The sequence below is a fragment of the Filicampus tigris genome, chromosome 19 (assembly GCF_054856515.1).
Source record: "Filicampus tigris isolate MCC_2025a chromosome 19, RoL_Ftig_1.0, whole genome shotgun sequence".
Lineage (NCBI taxonomy): Eukaryota > Metazoa > Chordata > Actinopteri > Syngnathiformes > Syngnathidae > Filicampus > Filicampus tigris.
Window position 1 is genome coordinate 3,034,733 of NC_141235.1, and position 22,124 is coordinate 3,056,856.

A 22,124-nucleotide genomic window follows, 5' to 3' on the forward strand; every position below is an offset into this window, starting at 1 on the left:
ATAACCTTTGTAAGGACAATTTTTGAGATGTAATTGTGTAATTTAGTACATTATGATGTGGTCAGTGAGTGTGTACATGAGGTGTGTATTTGGCTTTAGGGAGGGTGCTTCTATTTCTATCTGAGTCATAGATTCACAAAAAGAAAATATGTGGATTTTTTTTGTGTTTTTTTTTAGGCTCCAGATGAAAAGTGCTGCCTGATCTCAAACAGTACGGAAATGTTGAACAATTGGATAAGGTCATGTTAAGTTCACCTATATTTTCAGTTCATTGAAATTCCACTTGAAAGGTGATTTTCCCAAACTTTTTGTGAGTAGCTTTTGGCTCCATGAAGTTTTAGGAAGCACACTTTTCATATTCCCCGTCAGTCACCGAGGGGCCTTTAGTAGCGTCATCACTTTCCTCGCGTGTATGTCGCCCCTGGCTACAACATGTGTCAACACCACACACAGGGTACGAGTGCACAATTCCAGTGAGGGCGTGCTGGGCAAGGTGGGAACCGCCAACTTTGACACGCCTCTTCTGCTCTAAAAGCATTCAAGGGCGTGTCATAGCTGCATTTCAGCGGGCATATTTTCATTTGATAACACGGATGTAGCTTTTAAGGTCAAGATTAAAGTATCGGAAGTCGGACTTGGTAAGTCTACTGAACACACATTTTTAAAATAGTCGGTATATCGAAACAGGCAGTAGGGCTGAGTTGAAGATGTATGGCAATAACATACGGTATGTCATTAGTCTATTTTTAGTCAGATGTTCTTTGTAGTATAGCAAAAAATAGAAAGTCTTTATTGTCATTGTTATTTTTGTGCCGCATGTTTGTGCCCTAAGAGTTTCTCCTGTGGATTAACTTGAATCAATCTTGGATCTTGTACGCACCCTTAAAAAGCAAAGATAAGAAAGCATGGAACTTTCAAATTGGCAGAATGTCAAATGTCAAAAAATACAATCAAACCTGACACAAAATTGTAGACTCGCCAGAATGGCGTCAATATTTTGGAGCCGCAGCGGCGTATCGAGATTCAAGGCTGCAAGCAAAAATTTGAGATACAATCGCTTTTGCGGTGGCAGCAAACTCAACTCGACTCACTTTGCAACAAGCAGCAGCTTGGCAGATAGTGAACGATTTGTCAAAAACCAAACGAGGCTTCAAAATTGCCGCTTGCAGTTGAAGTGTACTGTCTAACCAAAACAAACAGAATTACACATCGTGTATTTAAAACAACAACATACCATTGCCTTAGGGTAGCTTAAAGTTCAACTGTGCAAAATGCCACTGACATGCTCACGGTTAGCATGAATAGTCGCTCTTATGGAAGCAATGGATTTTTGAACACAAACGGTGGAGCAACACATGTAGAAGGACATAACACTCACTGGCATACATTCTTTATCCTATGCGAAGAACGACCTTACGACTGCGGCTTACTGTAGCGCTGTCTCCATGTCGAGAGTATCTATAGGTTTATATTATGCTGCCCCCAGGTGGCCAAGCCAACTTAAAAAAAAAAAAAAATGTATATCCATCAAACAAAATCGCATTCTGGCCTTAAGTTGAACGCTGTGGACGTGTGCAAGTGTAACACGAAGGCGGCACTGGAACAACTTGAATCGTTTTTTTGGGGGACATTTTCTGCACTGTTTCCCAGCAAAATGATCTGAAGTTGAGTTCAAGTTCTTGGCTAAGTTTGCTTGTCTTGGCAACTTTGTAGCGACAGCTGTGAAAGTGCCTGGCGAAGGGAGCGTGAGCGAAACTAATGAGTTTGAGTGATACCGGTTGATTCTAACGCAGTGCTGATCATCCCTATAAATAGGGTGGATAGGAAGTTACTGTGATGCCGTCAGACCGGTTGGGCGGCCCACTGCGCCGTGTAAGCCCTGCTTGCGGAATGACTGAGCGATAAGGCCGGAGAGACTGAGGAAATTTAGTGTGCAGCAAAGCGTTTGAAATGAATGAATGGATGACGTCGTTTATTTCAAGGAACTTTTTGTTTGTAGTTAAGTGCCGGATTCTATTGTTACACCAAAATCAAATGCAGCAGTGACTCCAAATTGGAACATGAGCCGTTTTGGGAATGTTTGTTGACTTCCAAATTCCATGACATGTTTCAAGTTCAAATTCCAGCCCCAAAATTACCCATGGGAAATTATCTTACGTAAATTTGCCTAATTAGACAGGCCAAAGCGCTGTCTAACAGTAAAGTAGTGCTTTGGTGCCGGCATGTGGTATCAATAGAGAATTAGCAACCTTTAGTTATTTTTTTAATTTTTTTTACCTTTTGAGTCATAATTTTCCAGAAAACATTAGCTGTACCCAAACCGTACTACTTCTTTCGGAGGTGACGAAACGACCCTCGAATCACTTTGATGCAACAATGTTCTCCTCCACAGTGAATGAGACGCATGAACAGAAGGACAAAGGATGACGAGCATCAGACGCTATTTTGTCAAAGTGAGTCTTTTCATGTCACCCTCCATGTGAGATTGTGTGTTCAATGACTCATTTGTCCTTTTTTTCTTGTCCGTCTTTTTTGTTTGTTTGTCCAGCACCTGATCACCTTCTCTCTGCAGAGAGAAGACGTGAAGACGGTGGAGGAGGCCCAGTCTCGTCTCCTCCTGCTGGCCCAGAACGACAAGCTGTGGACTCAACACATGCTGCTGGATGTCGGATCTGATGCCGTTTATCTCAGAGATATACAGACTAAGGCGGGTACATGTGATGTATTCAGATCCGAGTCCCAGAAACTCCAAAGATGACACTAACTCACTGGTCCATCTCTAGTACCCCAGAAACTGCTAAAAATGTTATTCATATACACACTGCACTCTCATTGTGCGCGTGTTCACACCCACAACGGCGCAATCCAAAATGGCTGATTCTTACTATTGTTCTTATTTTGGTATGCAGGAGGAGCTGGAGAAGTACAGCTTCAAGTCCATCTTCCGCTGCGAGTCCATTAACTCCGAGGCGCTCTTCCCATCCCTCCTCCTCCTTGTGTGCCAAAGCCCCAATGAGAAGAAACCGGACATTCTCTTCTTCAACTGCGAGAACATGCAGGTAAGTTCCGTCGAATGAAACGCCACCGTGTTTTCGCTCAGGTTTTTACTTGGAGCTCGCCGTTCTCGCAGGGAGAAAAAATCCGCAACAACATCACGCACGCTGTTTCCAAGTCCGGCCGGAGCAAGACCATTCCCGAGCCAATCAGGTACACTCGCTTAGAGCAGATATCAAGACTTGTGACCTAAATGACAAAAACGTTACAAAAAGTAGAAAGGGTGATCTGGTCTCATTTTGCTCACAGTTTGTGTTTATGAAGGGCAACAGTTGAATACAAAGGTTAACCAGCTAATACCTGATGCACTTAAAACTTTGGAGTCAGCCAGTCCTCGCTCAAACGTTCAAAATACTGGCTGCTCACCTCTTAACCGGAGCACATAAGAGGGAGCATATAACTTCTATCCTGGCCTCCCTCCACTGGCTTCCACTTAAGAGTTCATTTTAAGATTCTATTTGCACTTTGGAGTCAGCCAGCTCTCCCTCTAACTTCTCCGGTTGGTTCAAAATGCTGCAGCTCGCTTCTTAACTGGAACACGTAAGAGGGAGCACAATTCCTATTCTGCCCCTCCCTTTTATGCACTTTGGAGCTCATTTTATAATTCTGCTATATTTTTTTTAAAAATCTGGAAATGGTCTCACGCCATCTTACTTTTCTCAGGCCGGCTGAGCGTTAACTCCTGGAGTTACCAATGTCTAAAAGTAACCGGTTGGTTGTTCGGCGGCGTTGTGACAACACACAGCAGGATTTGCTGTGTCGGTGCGTTTAATTGCCTCAATCACAAACTTGACGACAGCAGAAAAAGTTTCTTGTCTGTTCCACACTTTGGTTATGGAGGATAATAAAAGAATAAATAATAATAAAAGAACGCGTCAGGTATCAATTCACAGAATTTGTGCAATAATAACGTAGTACGTCCATTTTTTTTTTGGTCCTGGCCCTGTTACATAAGCAGAAGCTGAGAGCTGGCTTTTTCTGTCGCTGGTCCCAACCGACGACCTCCCGCCGCACATTAGACAAGCTCGTAAATAAAAAACAATCTGCCTTGAAACCTCCCATTTTTCGATCTTATTAAGATTGGGATTACGCAAGTGTGTACCACCAACTGTTGTGGTTACACTTTCTACTTAGGGGTCAGTGAACAGCTAAACAAAACAAACAAAAAAAAAACACGCCACCTCCTGTGAACACTTTGCTTTCCCGCCGCCATTATACTGAATCAAAGCGGCGCCACAGTTACTGTCTGTGTGCGTGTGTGTGTGTGTGTTTTGCGTGTGTGCGCGCCCGAGAGGGAGGGCAGTGTAAACAGCTGACAAGGGACCGACCTGTTCGACCGGTTCGCACATAACTTGAGAAGGTGTGACAGAGACAGCCCGGGCATTGTGGCAAAAGGCACAAGGAGCAGCGGAGGGATGACCTCGGAATAATTTCGGGGGCTCGGGTTTGCATTACCGATGACCTGCTCTCAGATTGTTACAAAGGATCAGCGGAGGAACCGTTAACGGGGTAAGAAAGATATATGCGGTACTTCCGGGTAGGGAGTCATTCAAATCTGGGAAGCGATTGCTCACAGGTATTTGCATCCATCAGCAAGAGGACGCTAAAGCTAGAGCTAGTGAATTCATATAAGTACGCCTTTAGTGTTTAATGCCGGTGATTGCGCTAGTGCGTTGTGAGACATCTCACTATCCAATTTCACTTCACTGGTTTTCTTATGTCATGTGCCTCGGTTCAATATCGGCCGGTGAACTCCGGTTTCTCACGGGATATGTTCCAGGCCCGCCCGCAAATCAGTCAAAAATTGAAAATCAAGAGGCCGTATCAAAAAAGATATGCCTTGGCGCTTACAGCATGGAATGTAGTCGGCGTTCATTATAACCTCATGTTTTGAAGAAAGTATACCGTGTTCCTTTACCTTTCACTTGTGAAAGAAAGACGGTACAGGTATACTGTACATATGTCATCAGCCTAATAGCATAACTGTTCATTTTTGACCATTTTTAGAAAAGTAGAAAAAGGGCAGCAAATTTAACAAGCAGGAAGAAAGTAGTCCGAGAGTCAACCTTTGAATCCGAGAATCTGCATTAAAAAAAAAAAAAAAAAAAAAAACAGTTTACCAATACCGATTTTAGATTGATATTGCGACAGTCCATTTAAATCACTTGGGCAATTTAGCTTTTAGGCTAGCGTTAGACTAGTATGGTCCATGTTCTGTTCTGTGTTCTGTATGTGAAGTTGACCAAGAGTGCCGAGTCAGCAGCCGCCGTCATCGTGAAGTCCTAACGCTGTGGAATATCCATCTTATCTTCTTTCCCGAAGGCTTTCCCACAACGGCGCAGACATGATTGACCCCTACGGCATTCCGAGCCCCCCCATTGCGCACGCTCCCAATGCCCCTCCGGCCAACCCCCCACCTTACCCTGGACCTCGAGGTCAGAAAAGCACCTTCATTTCTACAGTGGCACCTTGACTTACGAGCTTGTTTCGGGTTCAATTTACTCCCAATTTTTGCTCGCAACGTTGAAAAAACAAACAAACAGGGAAATTGGTTTTGTCGTAAGTCAAGGTACGACTGTACTTTAGCGGTAATATGGAAGTGAGTGAATGACGTCATCTGACCTATCTCACGGCAGCCAACGGAGGCCCCGACATGTCCTTGCTTCGAGCCGAGAGAGAAGTGGTACGCCTCCGACATTTTGGTACGGTCTCGTCACCTGCAAGTCACGAGACGAGCGTTAAAAAGGGTGACTTCCCCCTTCCCCAGGACATCCTCAATCACTGCTTCGATGACATCGAGAGCTTCATGTCCAAACTGCAGCAGACTGCCGAGGCCGCCATCGTGCTCAACCAGAGGAAGAAGAAGAAGAAAAGCAAAAAGCAGAGTGCTGAAGGTAATGAATGAGAAGATTTAGGTTTGGTTAATCCATCTGATGGTACTTACAGTGACAGTCAATCTACTAGTTTATTTTTTTGGGGGGGTATCTGTTCTCTACTTTTTACTTTTACTAAACAGATCCACATATCTTCTACTCCTTACTTGGTCACAATAGGCTCAATTCTTTTTTCAACCCACGTACATATGAGATTTTTTTGTGTGTAAAAAGGGAGCGAGATGGAGGGACATGACGCAGGGAGCATTAAAAACTCATGGCTTTAAGGAAAAAAACAAAAAAACATGATTTGTAACAGATGCATTATCTGTCTTATGCCAGCCTGAAAACCACAAGCATCTTCTGTTAAAGAAAATATATCAAATTCTCTCATCTGAAAAAAAAAAAACCCAAAAACATACAGGCAAGGTATATTTTTCTGTCGTTAGCATTAGCTAATGTAGCATTGCCAAGTTATCAAAACAGGTATTGTATATAAATGAGAGTAAAAATTCATTTTGACTTTTGTACTTCAGTACATTTCACAGTCTGTACTTTCTACTTAACATGAAGGAACTGAATCAGTACTTCCACTATTACCAGTTTTTTTTCACCTTTTTTTTTTTTTTTTTTACTGAAGTATCTGTACTTCTACGAAAGTACTTTTGTCCCCTCTGTTTTTTTTTGTTCAAATAGAAGATCTGCTCACCATGAGGGCCAGGCCGCCACCCGAGGAGGAGTTTGTCGATATCTTCCAGAAATTCAAATATTGCTTCAGTCTGCTGGTCTGTATTCAACCACATCACTTTTTTGGTTTGCTTCGACCTGCTTTTTGATAGATGTGGTTTTTCTGCATAGGCCCGTTTGAAATCAACCATAGCCAATCCTTCCTCTGATGAGCTTGTTCATCACGTATTTAAACCTCTGGATATGGTGAGTGGAGCAACAAAAAAAAGTGAACATGGGTGCCTTAAAATAAAGCTTGTGTCTGGAAATAATTGTTTCATACGCCAGTTATACAGTAATAAGATTAAACTTCTGAGTTTTTTTTTTTTTTTTTACACAAAAAAAAATCTAAGCTATATTTTCACATTTTTTAATTACATCCCCCACTATATAGAAAAAGGCGCACTGTTTATGAACATGTTTGTTTACGATGTTTACAATACTTTACAGCCACTGAAATGTAACCATACACTTTTTTTTTTTTTTTCATGATTGCAATTACATCATAATACTCACCTCACAAGACAATCATCAATTCAATTTTTTCAAGTATGTTAAACACACCAGCAATTTGCCTGCAGCTGTTGCTCACACGCTAGCAATGTAGTAGTGTACGCTTTACAGTATATACTGCACTGTGTACCACTGTATATAAGGATGTACGGGTCTCGGATAAAAGTGTGTATTTGACGCATTTAAACTGATAAGCCAAAGTAACAAATCCTTTTTTTGTCTTTACGGTGTTATCCATTCCGATGCCCTCCTATTACAACCAAATTTACAAGTGAAGAAATACTTTTTAACCAACCAATTTTATGGGGGAAAAAAATGGTAGACGAACACAACAAATATTACGCGTCTCTTGACAATATAAATGCTCAGTGGGCCGGATTAAAGGACAGAGCCTGTGGGCCACACTTCACCCACCTGTGATTTATGCTATTATTCGCGATCGCTATATATTTAGCTTTTAGTGCGTAACTGTATGAAAAGAGTGTTCGTGTGTGTGACCCTAGCGCGTTGCTTATCAGAGCGGGCATGTGAACAGTGGTTTGTTTGTCTTATCTGGGTGTGTCCAGATGGTGAAGACGACAGGGGGGCCAGCGCTGGCGGCCTCCGTGTCCAGCCCCGCCCTGACGGGCGCTGCCGTGTCCCTGCTACAAGAGAACCTCAACGTGGAGGAGAGGCAACTGTGGACGTCCCTGGGTCCCAACTGGACGCATAGTCGGTCAGTATTACCTGTTCCATATGTACATCTATTAATTTTTTTTATTGTATTTTTTTTTTTTTATAATACTAAGCATGAGGCGTATTGTAAAGCCTGTTTAACAATCCTCTTCATATGCCGTCAGCTCTGAGCTGAGAGGGCCCATCACGCCGTACACGCCTGTGTTCCTAGACGGCTGGAAGCCCGACACGTTCCGGGTGGACGGGCAGGTTTGGGAGGATCCGGTCGAGTCACAGCACAAACACGAAGCCCTTCGGCTCAAACAAGAGGTACAGAACGCTGCTTAGGGGTGGTATGCACTGATCGTAGAACAGTTCAGGATTTCGTTTGTTTCAGTTTTGACGTTTCTTTTACAAATTCTGTTATTTTTTATTTTCAAGAAAATTATGTACATCTCTAAATACTGTACTAGTACCGTCTTGCCGTTTCCAGCGAAAAGCATAGCACAGAAAAAACACTAACTCAAAGTTTGCCCAATGTGTGAATAATATGGCTGAACTGTAAATGCTTCCCATTGGACTTTGAAGCCTGCTCCAAATATTTCATGACCTAACTGTGCACGTTTAGCCAACATGAAAAATGGTTATCGCCACCATCCATCTTACTTACCGCAGCGTTTGCATGTCCATTGTTTTTGACAGCATCAGCAACCGCAGCTCAACAGCCACATCGGCGATGAAATGTAAGTCCTCTTTTAAAGCACCGGTTCTCCTCAAGCCGTAACTTGGGGTGGTCTGCAAAACGATTTGTGCATTTAATTTAGGATTACGAGGGGATCCTTGGAAGAAAAAAAAAAAATGTAAACACATTTTGGTCAACGCAAGAAGACATTTTGAACAGAAAAATTTGTGCTATGGCATGGGCGGGCTTTACTGTGTTGGCGTCGATGTGATGTCAGCATGTCTCCCCTCCTCCCCCCAAAAGAGACACAGGAGGGCCCCCAGAATCTGACAAAGTCTACAGCTGCAGTTATGACTTCATTGCCAGGAACAACACTGAGCTTTCTGTACAACAAGGGGAGACGCTTGAGGTATGTGGATTTTTTTTTATAATTGTCACACAATAGCGGCGGACGAACGTCCAGGTAGCGAATGCGCAGCCCACCGCCGACTTTCGACCTGTCATGCCGCTCACCATCTGGCGGTTCCATTTCCCGTTTGCGGGCGCCAGGTGTTGGAGTCGTCCAAGCGCTGGTGGAAGTGTCGCAATCGCTTCAACCAGGTGGGCTTCGTCCCCTTCAACATCCTGGAGCCCGCCGCGCATGTGGAAAGTCCCGTCACCATCAGGCCCCCCACCGTAAGGCGTTCACAAACACGCATCCTCACTCGAGACGCGTTCACGACTGATTCCATTTGAGTGCAGCGTAACAGCTAGATGCCGATTCACCATGTTTGCTGTGAAACTTCGGTTCCACCAACTGAGCCGACCGAGTCTACAGACCTCAGAGCAACCCTACTGGCTTTATATTCAATCAGCGTTTCTTTATTGTATCCAGGACCCAAACCCTTCAGTGATTTATAGACCGGGAGCAGAATTCTTTTTAATCTTGTTTACAGCTGACCGGGAGTCGGTGTAAAGTCTTTAGGACTTGACTCGCGTGTTCTGATCTCTTAGTTCTGAATGAGCAGCAGCTGTTTGATGCTCTTCTTTTAATGGACGTTTTAGTGATCCACATAGTCCATTCTCAAAAATCCCTGGAGAGTGATTAGGGAGTACTATTTTCATGAACTATCTAGGACCACTAGATACGCATTCCTAGGGAATGATTCCAAACGCAGCCTCTGTCATACCTGACGGTTAAGACTCTGACGCCGACCAAATGTGCCTTAGATCCCCCAGGCTCCGCCCCCGCCCCCCCTCGTCAAGACTTTCACCCCAGCCGCACCCAGCCTGGCCTCTCTGCGCCCGAACCCCTCCGTCCAACGCATGCCGCACAGCGTGCCCGCCTACAACCAGCATTCGCCCGCAACGGAGGACGACAAAGGTAAATGTCACGCGAAAACCCTTGCCGCGGTTGATTGCGCGACCGGCCATGATTTGTATACATCATTCGCAGTCATGCTGGTGAACGACGAGCTGCTCCAGAGGCTGACCAACGGAAAGGCCGTCAACAGCAAGCCTCTGATGATCCCCCGATCGACGGAAACCTCGCTCCCTCTCGACTACCACTCCAACCCCGATGAGGTGGCGTCGTGGCTGGCCGGGAAAGGCTTCAGTGAACCGTGAGCGACTTTTGCTTTGGCGCCATCTGGTGGCCACTTACTTGGTCATTCATCTTAGCGCAGCAGCTCACGCGGGTTCTTGTGCCCCCACCTCAGGACGGTGACATGTTTGGGGGTCCTGACGGGCGCTCAGCTCTTCTCCCTCAGCAAGGACGAGCTGCGCGAAGTGATCCCCGATGAAGGGGCTCGGGTGTACAGCCAGATGGCGGTGCAGCGAGCACTGCTGGAGGTGAGCCGCAATTTCATCTCCACGCAGTTCCGACATGGTCCCTTTGGTCCTAACACGGTCTCTGTTGTTTCTCCAGGATGCTCGCAGGGCCACGGAGCTGGAGGCCGTCATGGAGAAACAGAAAATGAAGGTGGATCTGAAATTGGAGAGTAGCACATTGTGAGCGGGGGGGGGGGGCATCACAGACGGACTTGATAGTGTTATTAAGAATATCATACAGTACATACCTGAAAACGCTTTTGTCTGTGAGGATCACCGCGCCACAGTGGTCATTTGGACTTGAGTTTTGTATTTAACGCACATATTCACTGCTAACTTATAGTTCACATGTTGATTTTACCGTCAATTGACAGCCACTTTGAGTCAATTAAATGTACAAATGTATTCGAATACAGCACCTCCACAGCTTTCTAAGTACACTCTTAAAACTGCTGGGTTAAAAGTAACCCAAATGAGGTGAAATAGCTAACCTAATGCTGGGTTATTTATAACCAGTGCATTGTGATGATGATTTGAGTCAAGGTTTTAATCCAACAAGAAGTAAAACCAACTGATGAGTTAACCAAAAATATTGGTTACCAACTTATCAGTATATCTATGGTTGAAAATACTCATTACCAACATTTTCTCAGAATAAGCGACTTCACACCAGATGTCAACACACACATTTTCCAGTCTTAACCCAATATGCTAGGTCAAAATAATTAACCCAACCTTGGCTAAAAGCAACCCAATCTGCTCAAAATCCACACGGTTAGCTAAACAACCCAGCATTTTTTGTGTGTGTAAGAAATGACCAAAATGCAACAAAGACTTTAATATGGTTTAATTGAGGACAGATTTTTTTTTTCTTTAAATGAATCCCAGCGGAACCAGATGACACCTTCACATTTTATGTAAAGCGACGCAGCCGTTACAATCTGTTTGCATGTAATTACAAAGCAGTTCAGTCCGTTGCATTTTTTTTTTCTTCCTCTCAATGGTGTGTACATTTCTGCTTCACTTGCCAACACTAACTCAAAATAACATTCTATAAATGAACGTTTGTATTTTTTTTTTTTTAATCAATTAAGAAAACATGACATAACTCGCAAACATTTCCAACAAATTGAATCATTTTTTCCCCCCCCACTACACTTCACATTTTAATTTACTCTCACTACTTACTGGCCGCCGCCCACCCAAGAAAAAGAAAAGAGAAAAAAAAAAAGAAAAAAAGACTACCATGGTTGACGTGTGAAGGAACTTAAGGAGGGTTTCCTAAGAAACAAAAACACTCATTCCAAAGTCAGCTTCTGTATAGTAAAAGAAACTAAATAAAATAATATTCACAAATGTATGATTTCTCTGTTTGCGCCACTGTTCAATGGATAAAAGGAAGGCCACCAAATCACCGAGCTTTTGTGACCAACAGTGGCTTGATATACGATTGATTTCATATTATTGAATGGGGGGGGATTGCGTTTCATGTGAGTCAACGTAAAGAAAAAAAAGCGTCTATGGAGGACTATGTGGAACACCGCTAAATGGACAAACAAGAGGGTGGGTGTGGTGTGGGATGGACGTTGGCCTTCACTGGTCTTCTCTGTCGTCTGCCCTGCGAGAGTCCGACCTGCCGTTGACGCCGTCCCGCCGCTCGCGCCCCTGTGACTCGTCTCTGGACGAGCGCTCGCGGTCTCTGGATGACCTGCCGCCAAAGTCACAAACACAGGATTTATTCTAAGTAGCCCTCCATTTGCCCTTTATGGTTGCCATGGTGAATCTAAGAAAAGTTGAGCTAAAAAAAAAAAAGATCTACAGTTTATGAGAAAATGTGCCCACTTATGTCTGGAGCTCTGCTCGTGGCTGTGACGGTGGCCTCGGCTTCGGGAGCGGGACCTCTGTCGCCGCTTCCTGTCCCTGGACCGTGAGCGTGAGCGGCGCTTGTCTCGGGACGACGAGCGTGATCGGCGCCTCCTTCGGTCGCGGGAACGAGACCTAAAAATAAGACCGTCGTCTGAGCGCAGCAAGTCCAAAGACAAGTAGGGTTGGTTGAGTCACTTACCGTTTATGCTCTCTGCTGCGGGATCTCGTCCTGTGGAGTAGATGACAGATGTAAAAAAAATTTAATAAAGTATAAAAAAAAAAAAATAAAAAAAATTTGACGGACACGTAAACCCTGCTCTGAAAGCTAATTAAAACTCAAATGAAATAAACTTACAATGAAAAATCTCAAAGTATTAAAACTGCAGCACCACTCCCTCACCGCTTTTTCATCTTTTCCTCCTTCTCCCTTTCTTCCCGTCTCTTGAGACGATCCTGGTTGCGTTTCTCCTGCTTGTCCACAACGGTTTTCTGACGACAACACAAGTTGCGACTTCACAAACGGGTGGCTTCCTGCGGCAACGTGACGAGCGTCATCAGCACGCACACGCACCTTTAGCTGGTCCAGCTTCTCTCGGATCTGGATGAAGCCCAGATGGAGCTTGCCGCCAAAGTGATCGGCCAAACGGCGGTCGTTGTCGTGGAGACCCAGATAGGCCGAGCACACCTCGCAAACGCGCAGCTTCTGCTGTTGGAAACTGGAAGCCGGCATGGAGTTTCTGTATTCCTCCTGGGGGAACACACAAAGACGATGAGATCAAGTCGATGGAGTGAAAACAAGAAACGATAATTCATTTTACTTTTTTAAAAGGAGAAGTACTCATGATTGTTAAATCAAAACGGAGTTTTAGATGCAATTATCTCATGACATTGTTTCATTGGTTTATTGTCTAAGGATAAAAGAATAGCCAAGGGAACAACTTTGTGTGTATGCACATCCTGTGGATCTGGCCTGTTTTACAAAAAAATAAAAAATTGCTCAGCCCAGCGACCTCACCTCTGCATCCTTCTTCCTGCTGCGGACCTTCTCCACTTCCTGCAGCACCTTCTGGGATTCCTCCACGTTGCCCTCCGCTCCGAGTTGCTCGGCCTTGGCCAGGAGCTTCCCGATTTCCTCGTTCAGCTCGTGGACCTTCTCTGCCTGCAAGGCCGATTTAAAACGCACTTATTTACTGCCCCAGGAACACAAATAAAAAAAAACAAGCAAACTGATGCGGCACCACTTGCATTTAATTTTTTTTTCCAAACAAACCTTGGCAGCCACTTCGGCACTGATTTCTTCTTGGGTCTCGGCCAGGCGTTTCTTGGCCAGTTCCGTCCTGCGGTCGCAGTCGGCGATGAATGACTCCAAGTGATCGACGGCCTTTGGAAGGAGGAGAGCCGCTCGTCGGTCACAATGAAACCGAGACAAAAAGAAACAAGATGCGCGAGTTCTTTGTTGCCTCGTGGTGACGTCACTTACGTCCAGCTCAAAAAACAGCTCCCGCTCCTTAGAGGCAATTTCATAGTCTGCCCGGAGTGCCAGGTCGTGGATCTTGGTGCACTCTCCCAGGTCCATGCGCTGCCGAGCAAAAACACACAAGCACACTTGAACGCTGCCGTGAGAATATTGAGGAAAACAAAATAAAATTCGAGCAAAGCGCTGGTTTGGGGGGGGGGGGGGGGGGGATTGCAATGAGGTTATTTTTCAAAATCGTTCAGCCGTACTGTAACTTGACACTCACGGTTCCCGACAGGATGTCGTGCGGACAGCAGTCGAGAAGGTGACTTTTGCAGACTCGCTCGTCCGAGTACTTGACCCTCTGCCGCGTCTCGTCCCCTGAAACAGTCCAGAGGGCACCCAGTGAGAAAGACCTCACGTCGTCGTCAGCCAGGGCCAAGCTTCAGCTTTTTGACTTATCTGACTGCCACGTTTACGATGCGCCGCATACGCGTCACAATAGCTGCATTCAATCAGCCTGAGCCCAAAACTACAACAAAATCTTCTCGGGTCATTAGCATGTCATAAGAGCCCTTGATAAACAAACTTTGCCTCGGTTGGCGTGAGCACGAAGTTACACGAGGCAATGTGTGGCCTCATTGTGTGACTTACCCAGGCCTCAATGATATTATCACACTAACAGAGCCTCAAGTCTCAGTTTAGCTCGTTTTAAGGCTCAGTGTCCACATGGTCAAGGGCACGATTTGGTATTTGGTTTTACATGGCACGTCAACACATAGGTTACAAAAGCAAATCAATCCGGGAGCGTGTTCCCGGCCAAGCCATTTACAGACAAGAAACATTGACAGAAAGTAGGTTTATACACACTGCGATCTGCACCACATACTGTACCCTTCTGCATCTTCAAGCCCTCAGCTGCAGAATTTTAAACCGGCTGTGGGAAAGTAAAAATGGGAACAGTTTTCTTGCCAAACCTGCGGTAAGAAGTTGGGAGTCATACAAGAGTCAGAGCGAAAATGATGCGTGTAAAGTGTTTGTCTCGTCTGGCTTAAAAAAAAAAAAGACGTCTTCTGGTATGCTGAGAAGTGTTTTTTTTGTGTTCATTCAGCGCGACCAGACGTCTTTGGCAGCTTAGCACTAGTCCAAATTACATATCTTCAAAAAAAAAAAAACAGGCTACAATGACTGCCGAAAGGCAAACATATACTGTTTGGATATTGATCAGAACAGCTTTAAAAATTATTTGTGACTCACGGCTCGATGAACATGAGGCTTTTCTGCAACTCCTTTGCAGATTGATGTAGGCTGGCAAAGATACACTGAACCTTAATGAATAAAATAAAGGGGCCACAATTGTTCAGTTTGTATGCAACATATGCATGGGATGAATTTATTGATAATTTCATCACACGCACACACAATCACTCACACTTAAAAGGATGATCCACAGTAATGTAACTGTTAGGATGGACCTCGTTTTTCATAGCGCAGGCCGGCAAGATGCTTTTTGCCTACTCTAAGTCTCAGCAAGTAATTTTTGTGGTAATGTTTGTATCCAAATGGCGGAAAATTCAATTCAATTTTGGACTCGCATATACAAATTAAAAAATGTCAGCCTGATTCAAAAGAATGTGGCGATGCTTTAAAATAAATTGCTTAGCATTACTAAAAACAATAATGTGCATGTGAGGTGCAAGTATTATTTTCATCCACTTGGGGTTGGCGTGCTCACATTGTACTGTAGTATCTGTGACTGTCGTGTGTGCATGGCTTTAAAAGGCGGGGCCAGGGCTGGTGAGTGAGATGGATGTCAGCCAATGAGCGTGTAGTTAGCGAGTTTTTAACTCTGCTGTCTGTCAGCAGCTTGTGTATGGATGTGTTTATTACATGCTTGTTTTCTTACATTTGTCCTGAGCTGTGCAATAATGATAATGTTATAAAAACAATGTTATAAAATGTCTATTGTGTGATATGACCCTCTATCGTTTACATAGAGTTACGTTACGACTATTGAGGGAAACTTGTAATTTCTTACCCTCTGTGTTGTAATAATTTTACTGGATAATGGTACGCATATTTACATGGTATTTGAAGCACTGTTGTAGGTACCAACCGATTAATCGGTTCAATTGACCGAATTCAATGGACCAGTGGCTAGCTCTTTTAAAATCAGTGAAAATGGGCTGATTTTTTAACGTTGTTGTTTAACAAAATACAACATAACACAAACAATCCAAATAAAAATGAACTAAATAAAATCGACAATAAATAAAAACAAAGAAACGAAAAATTTTTTTTTTTATTCATACTGCCAAATATTGGAATCGGCCTCAACAAAATCTTTATCGTAGGTCTTTATTTTATTTCTTAATTGTTTGTAAATTTCATTGTGTAGTCAATAGAACATGTATTTTATGAATACAAGTAGGAAATACAACAGAAAATTGTTCTACGTTCCAAGGAAAAACAATATATATGTGCATATATATCGTTTTCGGGATATAAAATCAATATATAAAGGTTAAAATGTCATCAAGGGTGTATTTCTAAATGGTCGCACCTTAAAACCGCTTACAAATTAAAAATGTTTTTCCATACCTTTCGATTTTGGGCAGCTCTTCAACTAGCGTTCGGTATGGTCGCGCTCCATCGTTAGCCAAAACTAGCCATAGCTAAATAACAAAAATGAATATAACACGGTAGCAAGAGCGTCGTTATTGATTTATGGAAGGAAAAAGACCAATGGATACAAACATAAAAGCGTGTCATGTTCGCATGTACTCGTGAAGCTTGCCCTCGTATGCATTCACGCAGGCCTGCTCATCACACGCCAACACAAGCCTGCCTCACCACTGGCTCCATCTTGGCTAGCGAGCTAAACCTAGCTGGGCTAGCATGCAAACAGCGACTCACCATCCCTCGCCGTTCCCATCAGCTGGTCGAGCAAAGCTCGCATTTGAGCTTGGGCGGACATTGGTGCTGGCTCGTTCGTCGACTGAACTATTACAAAAGGAAGCGGCAGAAAACGGGAGTTTCTGATTAATTGGAGGAGTGAAAAGGAGTCATTCGGTCGAGCATCGCCGATTTCAGACGTTCTCTAGGCTTTTTTTTTTTTTTTTGTTAGGGGAAATTACGTCGAATCCTGTCAAAGTTCCGTTTAGCCACTTTAAAGGTGTGGCGAACGTAAAGAGATGACCCAATCGAGCAGCAGCATTACTCAGTCAAAGTGTATTTTATCCAATCAGAGCGGAGCTTCCCGGATTTTTATTCTTGTCCTGAATTATGTCTTTCAGGCAAGATTCTAACCCAGATATATCGATTAATTGTGTATAACATTGCCCTAAAACATTTCACTAAATGTGTTTCAATGACTACGATTGAGAATGATCATTATCATGAATCTTAAAATATTGTTAATGATTGCAAGAGCAATTTGTACCTGCGATACAGATTCAGGGTTAAACACAATTTCCCCTTGATTTATTTTTTTCCTCACTGCTTGCGTTCGGGGGACAAGCGTGCATGTCTTCTAGCTTTTTAGCTAAACAATCGTGAGACGACGCTTGAAGGTGAGTTAAAACATGTCGATTTTAACTTTAGATTCGCGTTCTAGTGACGGAGCCTATCGTGGTTGCTCGTATTACAGCTGTCGTTAGGGAGAGGTGGGCTTGGCCTTTTCGCTCAACAAGTTAGCAAACTGCATAAACGTGAACTTCTCAAAGCCGAAAACTCCACAAACGAGTGTCGTTACCGTGCATTCGATGATTTGTCAGCAGAGAAGCTTATCTTCTAACTCAGGTAGTCCGAATGTGTATCTAACATAGCTGATCTTTTATACGCCTGCTAAAACAGGTTGCGCTAGTCCTAGTGTGTTGTGCTGAGAAGTATCTGGAGTGACCGTTGGCTTGCATCAATAGGCCCACGTTTACAAAGGTAGATGTAGCAGAAGTAGCTAGAAGTCACACACAGACTACTGTACAGCCATGGGTATTTTTGATGGGCGTTTTGATGCTGTGTCACAGACTGAGTCATTGAATGTCGCCTGTGTCAAGCAGATTTGTGCACAGTGATGCACTAAAAGGACGATGGAGACGCCGGACTGTCCTACCGAGGGTGATCCCCTGAAGAGCGCAGAGGACGGAGTGGAGACGGCAACGGCGCCGCCAGCGACGGAACTGAAGAGAGGCTGCAAGGAAGTGCTGGGCCTTTCCAAACTGACCCATTGGCGAACGGCCATCTTCTTCCTCTCCTTGTTCCTCTGCCTCACCGTGGTCTTCGCCTTCTCCTTCATCATACCGTGTCCTGTCAGACCGCAGTATCTCGCTTCCTGGAACAGAACATTCACTGACGCGGGTGTGTATATATTTTCCCCCAATTCTTGATGGCTTAATCACAATTTGGCATTTAATGTGCTCTTCTTTTGCCACAGAAACATATGACTTTTTAGCATTTGAAGATGCGAGCAAAGACAAGGTGATGGATGTCCTGCTTGTGGTCAAGGCCACCGAAGCCAGTGTGAACAATACATGTGGAAACGCAGGTAAGAAGTCCAAAAGCCTGAGGCAGACGTGATAGTCACGAGCTTACCATGCTGCCCTCCAAAAGCCTAAGGGACTGAAATGAGTGCGTTTCCGCAGGTCTGCCGGCGCCGTGTGTGTTTATGCTGGCAGTGGATGGGACGGACGGAGAAATCTTGTGGGAGCGTCCGCTGGAACCTGACTTCCACTGGGCCCAGTGTGGCCTGGACACAAACACGGGAGAGAAATGGGACTGCCTGCTGTTCCATTCCGACCGACTGTCAGCGTTGGATAAATCAAACGGTAATGATGATCACCTTTAAATTTGATCACATTTTGACATAGATGGATGAATCAGTAAGAAGTAATAGAAAGTAAAAAGTCATCCCCCAAAATATAATTACGTATATTACCAAAGGATAGGTCGAGATGGTGAGAGAGAGTAGAGCGTTTAAGCGACCGGGTGAGGTCCAAGAGAACAATGGGCACTACAACAGCCGCATCAACAATCGTAATAGTCCGATGATGTGCGTGTGTGCCATCAGGTGAGGTCAGGTGGCAGCAGCCTCAGCCTCCTGGTCTGCACAGCAGCCTGCCCGTGCTCAGCGTCCCCGATCTGGACGGGGACAAAGTCAGCGACATAGCCTTGGTGGCGTCTGATAACATGCAGGTAAATCATTTTACACTCACCATGACGCACACGTCACTCACCAGACCTGGTGCCGCCTTTGAAAAAAGTCACAGATACTACACTGTAGAATGTGAGGATGGCTACCCAAAGTGGACTTTTGTGTTGAATACTCTTCCAAAATATCAAATACCTGTAACCCTACTTTTTTTTTTTTTTTTTTTAACCTTACCTTTTGCTAAATGTTCTTCCACCTGTAGACTCAGCTGGCTTTCCTCTCAGGGAAGACAGGCGTCCAGATTGGATCCACTGTGGCTCTGAACACTACAGAAACATTCGGCCATCTTCTCCACAAGACTGGGGAGGGCGCTCAGTATCTGCTGCTGCAAAAGGGTTGGTGAATACAGCCCAAACTAACGCACAATTCCTGACATTTGGAAAATTGTTATGTCTCCAGGAAATATTTTTGTTCCCAATTATTTTCTACTTGCTAACAGGTTTCCTGTAATTGCAACGCATTTTTTGTTTTATTGTAGTTTTGCACTACATGTTTGGAAAATTTTGCTGAAATGGGTGGTGTATCTTCCAGACACCGGCTTGTACGGACTGGCCCTGTGGAGGATTGCGGCCAAAGCCAAGGAAGGGCTGGAGGCGGACCTCCAGAAGGCGAAACAATTGGAAATTAAAGCCGCGGACGCATCCGGTTTGGTTCCAATTTACGAGTAAGCCGCCGTGTGTCGCGACTTCCCTTGCGCGGCACGTCTGCGTTGTCACTTGAGCCCCATGTATACGTGCACGCGTGTAGGTCTGACTCACTGAGGCGTGTGGCGAGAACAGACAAGGCCCAGTCATCCAACTTGATGCTGGTTACAGGCAGCGAGGTGCTTCTAATAGACGGGAAGACATTGCAGCCTCTGTGGACGTTCAATACCGCCTCAGTCTTCAGGTAACTCATCTGGATTCATATTCAATACAAGAGGCAACTGGTGCTTGTCAAATTGTGGTACATGTGCTCCCTCTAGTGGCTTGTTATAGAGTAACTGAATTAAATGTCCAATTGTTTCAACTTTATTCCACAATGGTGAACTTGTCAAGTAGACTTTATTTCTATTTAACTATACTTTGGTTACTTTGGCTTGGGTAGCAAATGTTATAGTTTTTAGAGGTCTTCTGAACAGATCAATGGTAAAGTTAGTTTATTTTTGTTCTCTCTGCGATGTCATTCATTTAGAGAGCCTGGCTTTGGTCACTTCAATAAAGACGGCACACTTGATATTGCACTTGAGGAGGACATGGACAACTCCACCAAGAGGGCAAGTTGGCACTTGTCTATACCAAAAAAAAAAAATGGATGTGGTACCCCCTTTGGTGTCACAACATACCTGCCAGCCCTGAAGTCTAGTAACAGCTATGCTAATTTCTGTTAGCCCATCTCCGGTGTTTCGCATTAACACTAAGCTACCGTACTTAAAAAAAAAAAAAAAAAAAATCACCTGCAGCAGCTTGTTGATGTTTGCCTTTAAAAAAAAAAAATTCACCTGCAGCAGCTTGTTGATGTTTGCCTTTTACCCGCAGGTGGTGATCCTGGATGGGAAGTCTGGTGAGGTGCTGTGGAAAGTGGACCTTATGTCCAGCGCCAACTCGCCTCAACCCACCTCCATACACACCACCAACTCCATTTCCATCTTTGTGTTCTGGGGACTGCTGCTCTCGCAGTCCAACTCCTCTGTAAGTCCTTTGTGATAAAACAAAAAAATCTTCGTACCGCTCGCTGTCATGTACCAAGATGTGAAGAGGTGGTCTTCTTTCAGGCACCTGGTGAACGTCGTTCTTACATGCTGTATCCTCTCTACTCCAACGTGCTCCTCGAGTCTGAAAATGTCGCGGACCACATCGTTACATTTAAAGGTACCGCGTTCATCACCACTATGTTGCCTTAAATGGCGCCAAAATAATATGTGGCTTTGTCCTGATTGACTATGTGGGGGTTCATAATGCAGTTCAGCTTTGTGAATTTGCCTGTCCCAATTTTGGGGGGACCAGGCCTGTACGCTGTTAACAAGCCTGGCAGATTTTCATATACAAGGTTCTTTGCGATAACACCTGCCACACTATCTGTGACGTCGAGTGCGCGGTGGATTTAAAAGGAGCGAGCTGGCCTGGTGAGTGCTGTGGGAGTCAGCGAATGAGGAAGTGAAGATGGCTGTTGTGTGTTTTTATGGCAGCAACATTGATGGAGAGAGGACGCCACGCCGCCTTCATCCTGCTGACGGGCCCCGACACCAAAGACACGGAAGGCGCGGTGGTCCTCACTAAGTGGAAGCTGAAGCACGACGTGCCGCAGAGCAGGGTGCTCCCCATCGGCGACGGCGAGGCGTCCGAACGGGACGATGACATCAAGCAGGCCTTTAACCGACTGCGCTTCAGCGATAGTTGAGCGAACCTGCGACCAGGCGACAGTTTGGACATTCTTTCTGTTCATTCCTGCTGTGTCAAGTGTTTGTTTTCAGGCTGTGCATTTGCATAGACAATACATGGTTTAGCCTATTAGTGTAATTGCCTCAGCCATTTTTAAAAAGAAAAGAAAAAAAAACCCCAAGAAAAGTCCATTGTATTTTCATTGATTGTTGCGGCAGCAAATTAAAGATGACTTAGGAAATTACGCTAATAGACTGACAATTCTAAAGGGGGTTTGTCCAAATAGCTGCTGTTTTCCCTGACAATCGCGCTGCCTTGCTGAGAAATCCATCAGAACTTCTGCTGTATTTTAACTTGCACTTTCTCAAAACAATTCACTTGTTTTCTTTTCCATTTACAGAAAAAGCTTGATTATTGTGCAGATCTATGCAATTGTTTCACACTTGTGCTTTAAAGGTTAGTGGGGGTAATTGCTGTATATTTAATACTTGAGCAGCCTTAAACGTGGACATTTCAACTTGAACTACCCCAACAACTGTTACAAGTATGCACTGTGTGGTTTTATTTTCAAGATTCACCGAGGCAGTGAGTCCTTGCAGCGTGGTTGTAGCGCCTTATCAGATTTGCAGTATATTTGTGATTTATATTAATAGGAAATTATTTGCTTTTGCTTTATATGAATATATTGAAAATGTGTAGCTCTTAAGGCAAGCTGGGATTTCTCTTTTAAGTTTCGATTAGTTCAATATTAAAATTATTTTTTAAAACATGGAACCCTATTTTATCTGTCCTCCATTTAACTAACAGCCACATAAACGCACCAACAATCAAACTGGTATAGTAAACATGTTAATTTTCATACATGTAGTTAAAAAAAACTAATAGATTGTAAATAAACACTCCATCATGATTTCATGCAAAAAAG

At 44.2% G+C, this 22,124-nt stretch overlaps 3 protein-coding genes across 7 annotated transcripts; 2 read left to right on the forward strand and 1 right to left on the reverse strand.

Annotated features, from left to right (window-relative positions):
* Positions 1-222: 222 nt before the first annotated feature.
* Positions 223-11,671, forward strand: eps8l1b (EPS8 signaling adaptor L1b). Of its 2 annotated transcripts, none has more exons than XM_086017217.1 (19): positions 223-638; positions 2,393-2,453; positions 2,549-2,707; positions 2,910-3,059; positions 3,131-3,207; positions 5,377-5,489; positions 5,691-5,737; positions 5,822-5,948; positions 6,624-6,712; positions 6,786-6,860; positions 7,733-7,881; positions 8,006-8,150; positions 8,523-8,563; positions 8,806-8,911; positions 9,052-9,177; positions 9,712-9,865; positions 9,938-10,103; positions 10,200-10,332; positions 10,409-11,671. In XM_086017217.1, the coding sequence occupies exons 2-19, from the start codon at positions 2,424-2,426 to the stop codon at positions 10,493-10,495; spliced, it is 1,974 nt and encodes a 657-aa protein (XP_085873343.1). In that variant the 5' UTR covers positions 223-638; positions 2,393-2,423; the 3' UTR covers positions 10,496-11,671. The 2 variants fall into 2 exon arrangements, with proteins under 2 accessions (XP_085873343.1, XP_085873344.1); XM_086017218.1 differs by having other exon boundaries at positions 567-638; positions 2,573-2,707.
* On the reverse strand, positions 11,144-16,758 carry luc7l (LUC7-like (S. cerevisiae)). Of its 2 annotated transcripts, none has more exons than XM_086017224.1 (10): positions 16,550-16,758; positions 13,920-14,014; positions 13,658-13,756; positions 13,448-13,558; positions 13,193-13,336; positions 12,749-12,925; positions 12,578-12,666; positions 12,377-12,406; positions 12,154-12,309; positions 11,144-12,019 (listed from the first exon to the last, which is right to left on the reverse strand). In XM_086017224.1, exons 1-10 carry the CDS (start codon positions 16,608-16,610, stop codon positions 11,905-11,907), a joined length of 1,077 nt encoding a protein of 358 aa, XP_085873350.1. In that variant the 5' UTR covers positions 16,611-16,758; the 3' UTR covers positions 11,144-11,904. The 2 variants fall into 2 exon arrangements, with proteins under 2 accessions (XP_085873350.1, XP_085873351.1); XM_086017225.1 differs by having other exon boundaries at positions 13,920-14,961; positions 16,550-16,747.
* A 176-nt stretch (positions 16,759-16,934) lies between these two features.
* Positions 16,935-21,973, forward strand: fam234a (family with sequence similarity 234 member A). 3 transcript variants are annotated; one of them, XM_086017220.1, is made up of 12 exons: positions 16,935-17,205; positions 17,692-17,989; positions 18,066-18,176; positions 18,274-18,456; positions 18,699-18,823; positions 19,042-19,174; positions 19,371-19,503; positions 19,587-19,727; positions 20,013-20,094; positions 20,357-20,509; positions 20,593-20,689; positions 21,007-21,973. In XM_086017220.1, exons 2-12 carry the CDS (start codon positions 17,722-17,724, stop codon positions 21,216-21,218), a joined length of 1,638 nt encoding a protein of 545 aa, XP_085873346.1. In that variant the 5' UTR covers positions 16,935-17,205; positions 17,692-17,721; the 3' UTR covers positions 21,219-21,973. The 3 variants fall into 3 exon arrangements, with proteins under 3 accessions (XP_085873346.1, XP_085873347.1, XP_085873348.1); XM_086017221.1 differs by lacking the exon at positions 16,935-17,205 and adding an exon at positions 17,284-17,434; XM_086017222.1 differs by lacking the exon at positions 16,935-17,205 and adding an exon at positions 17,438-17,569.
* Positions 21,974-22,124: the final 151 nt, after the last annotated feature.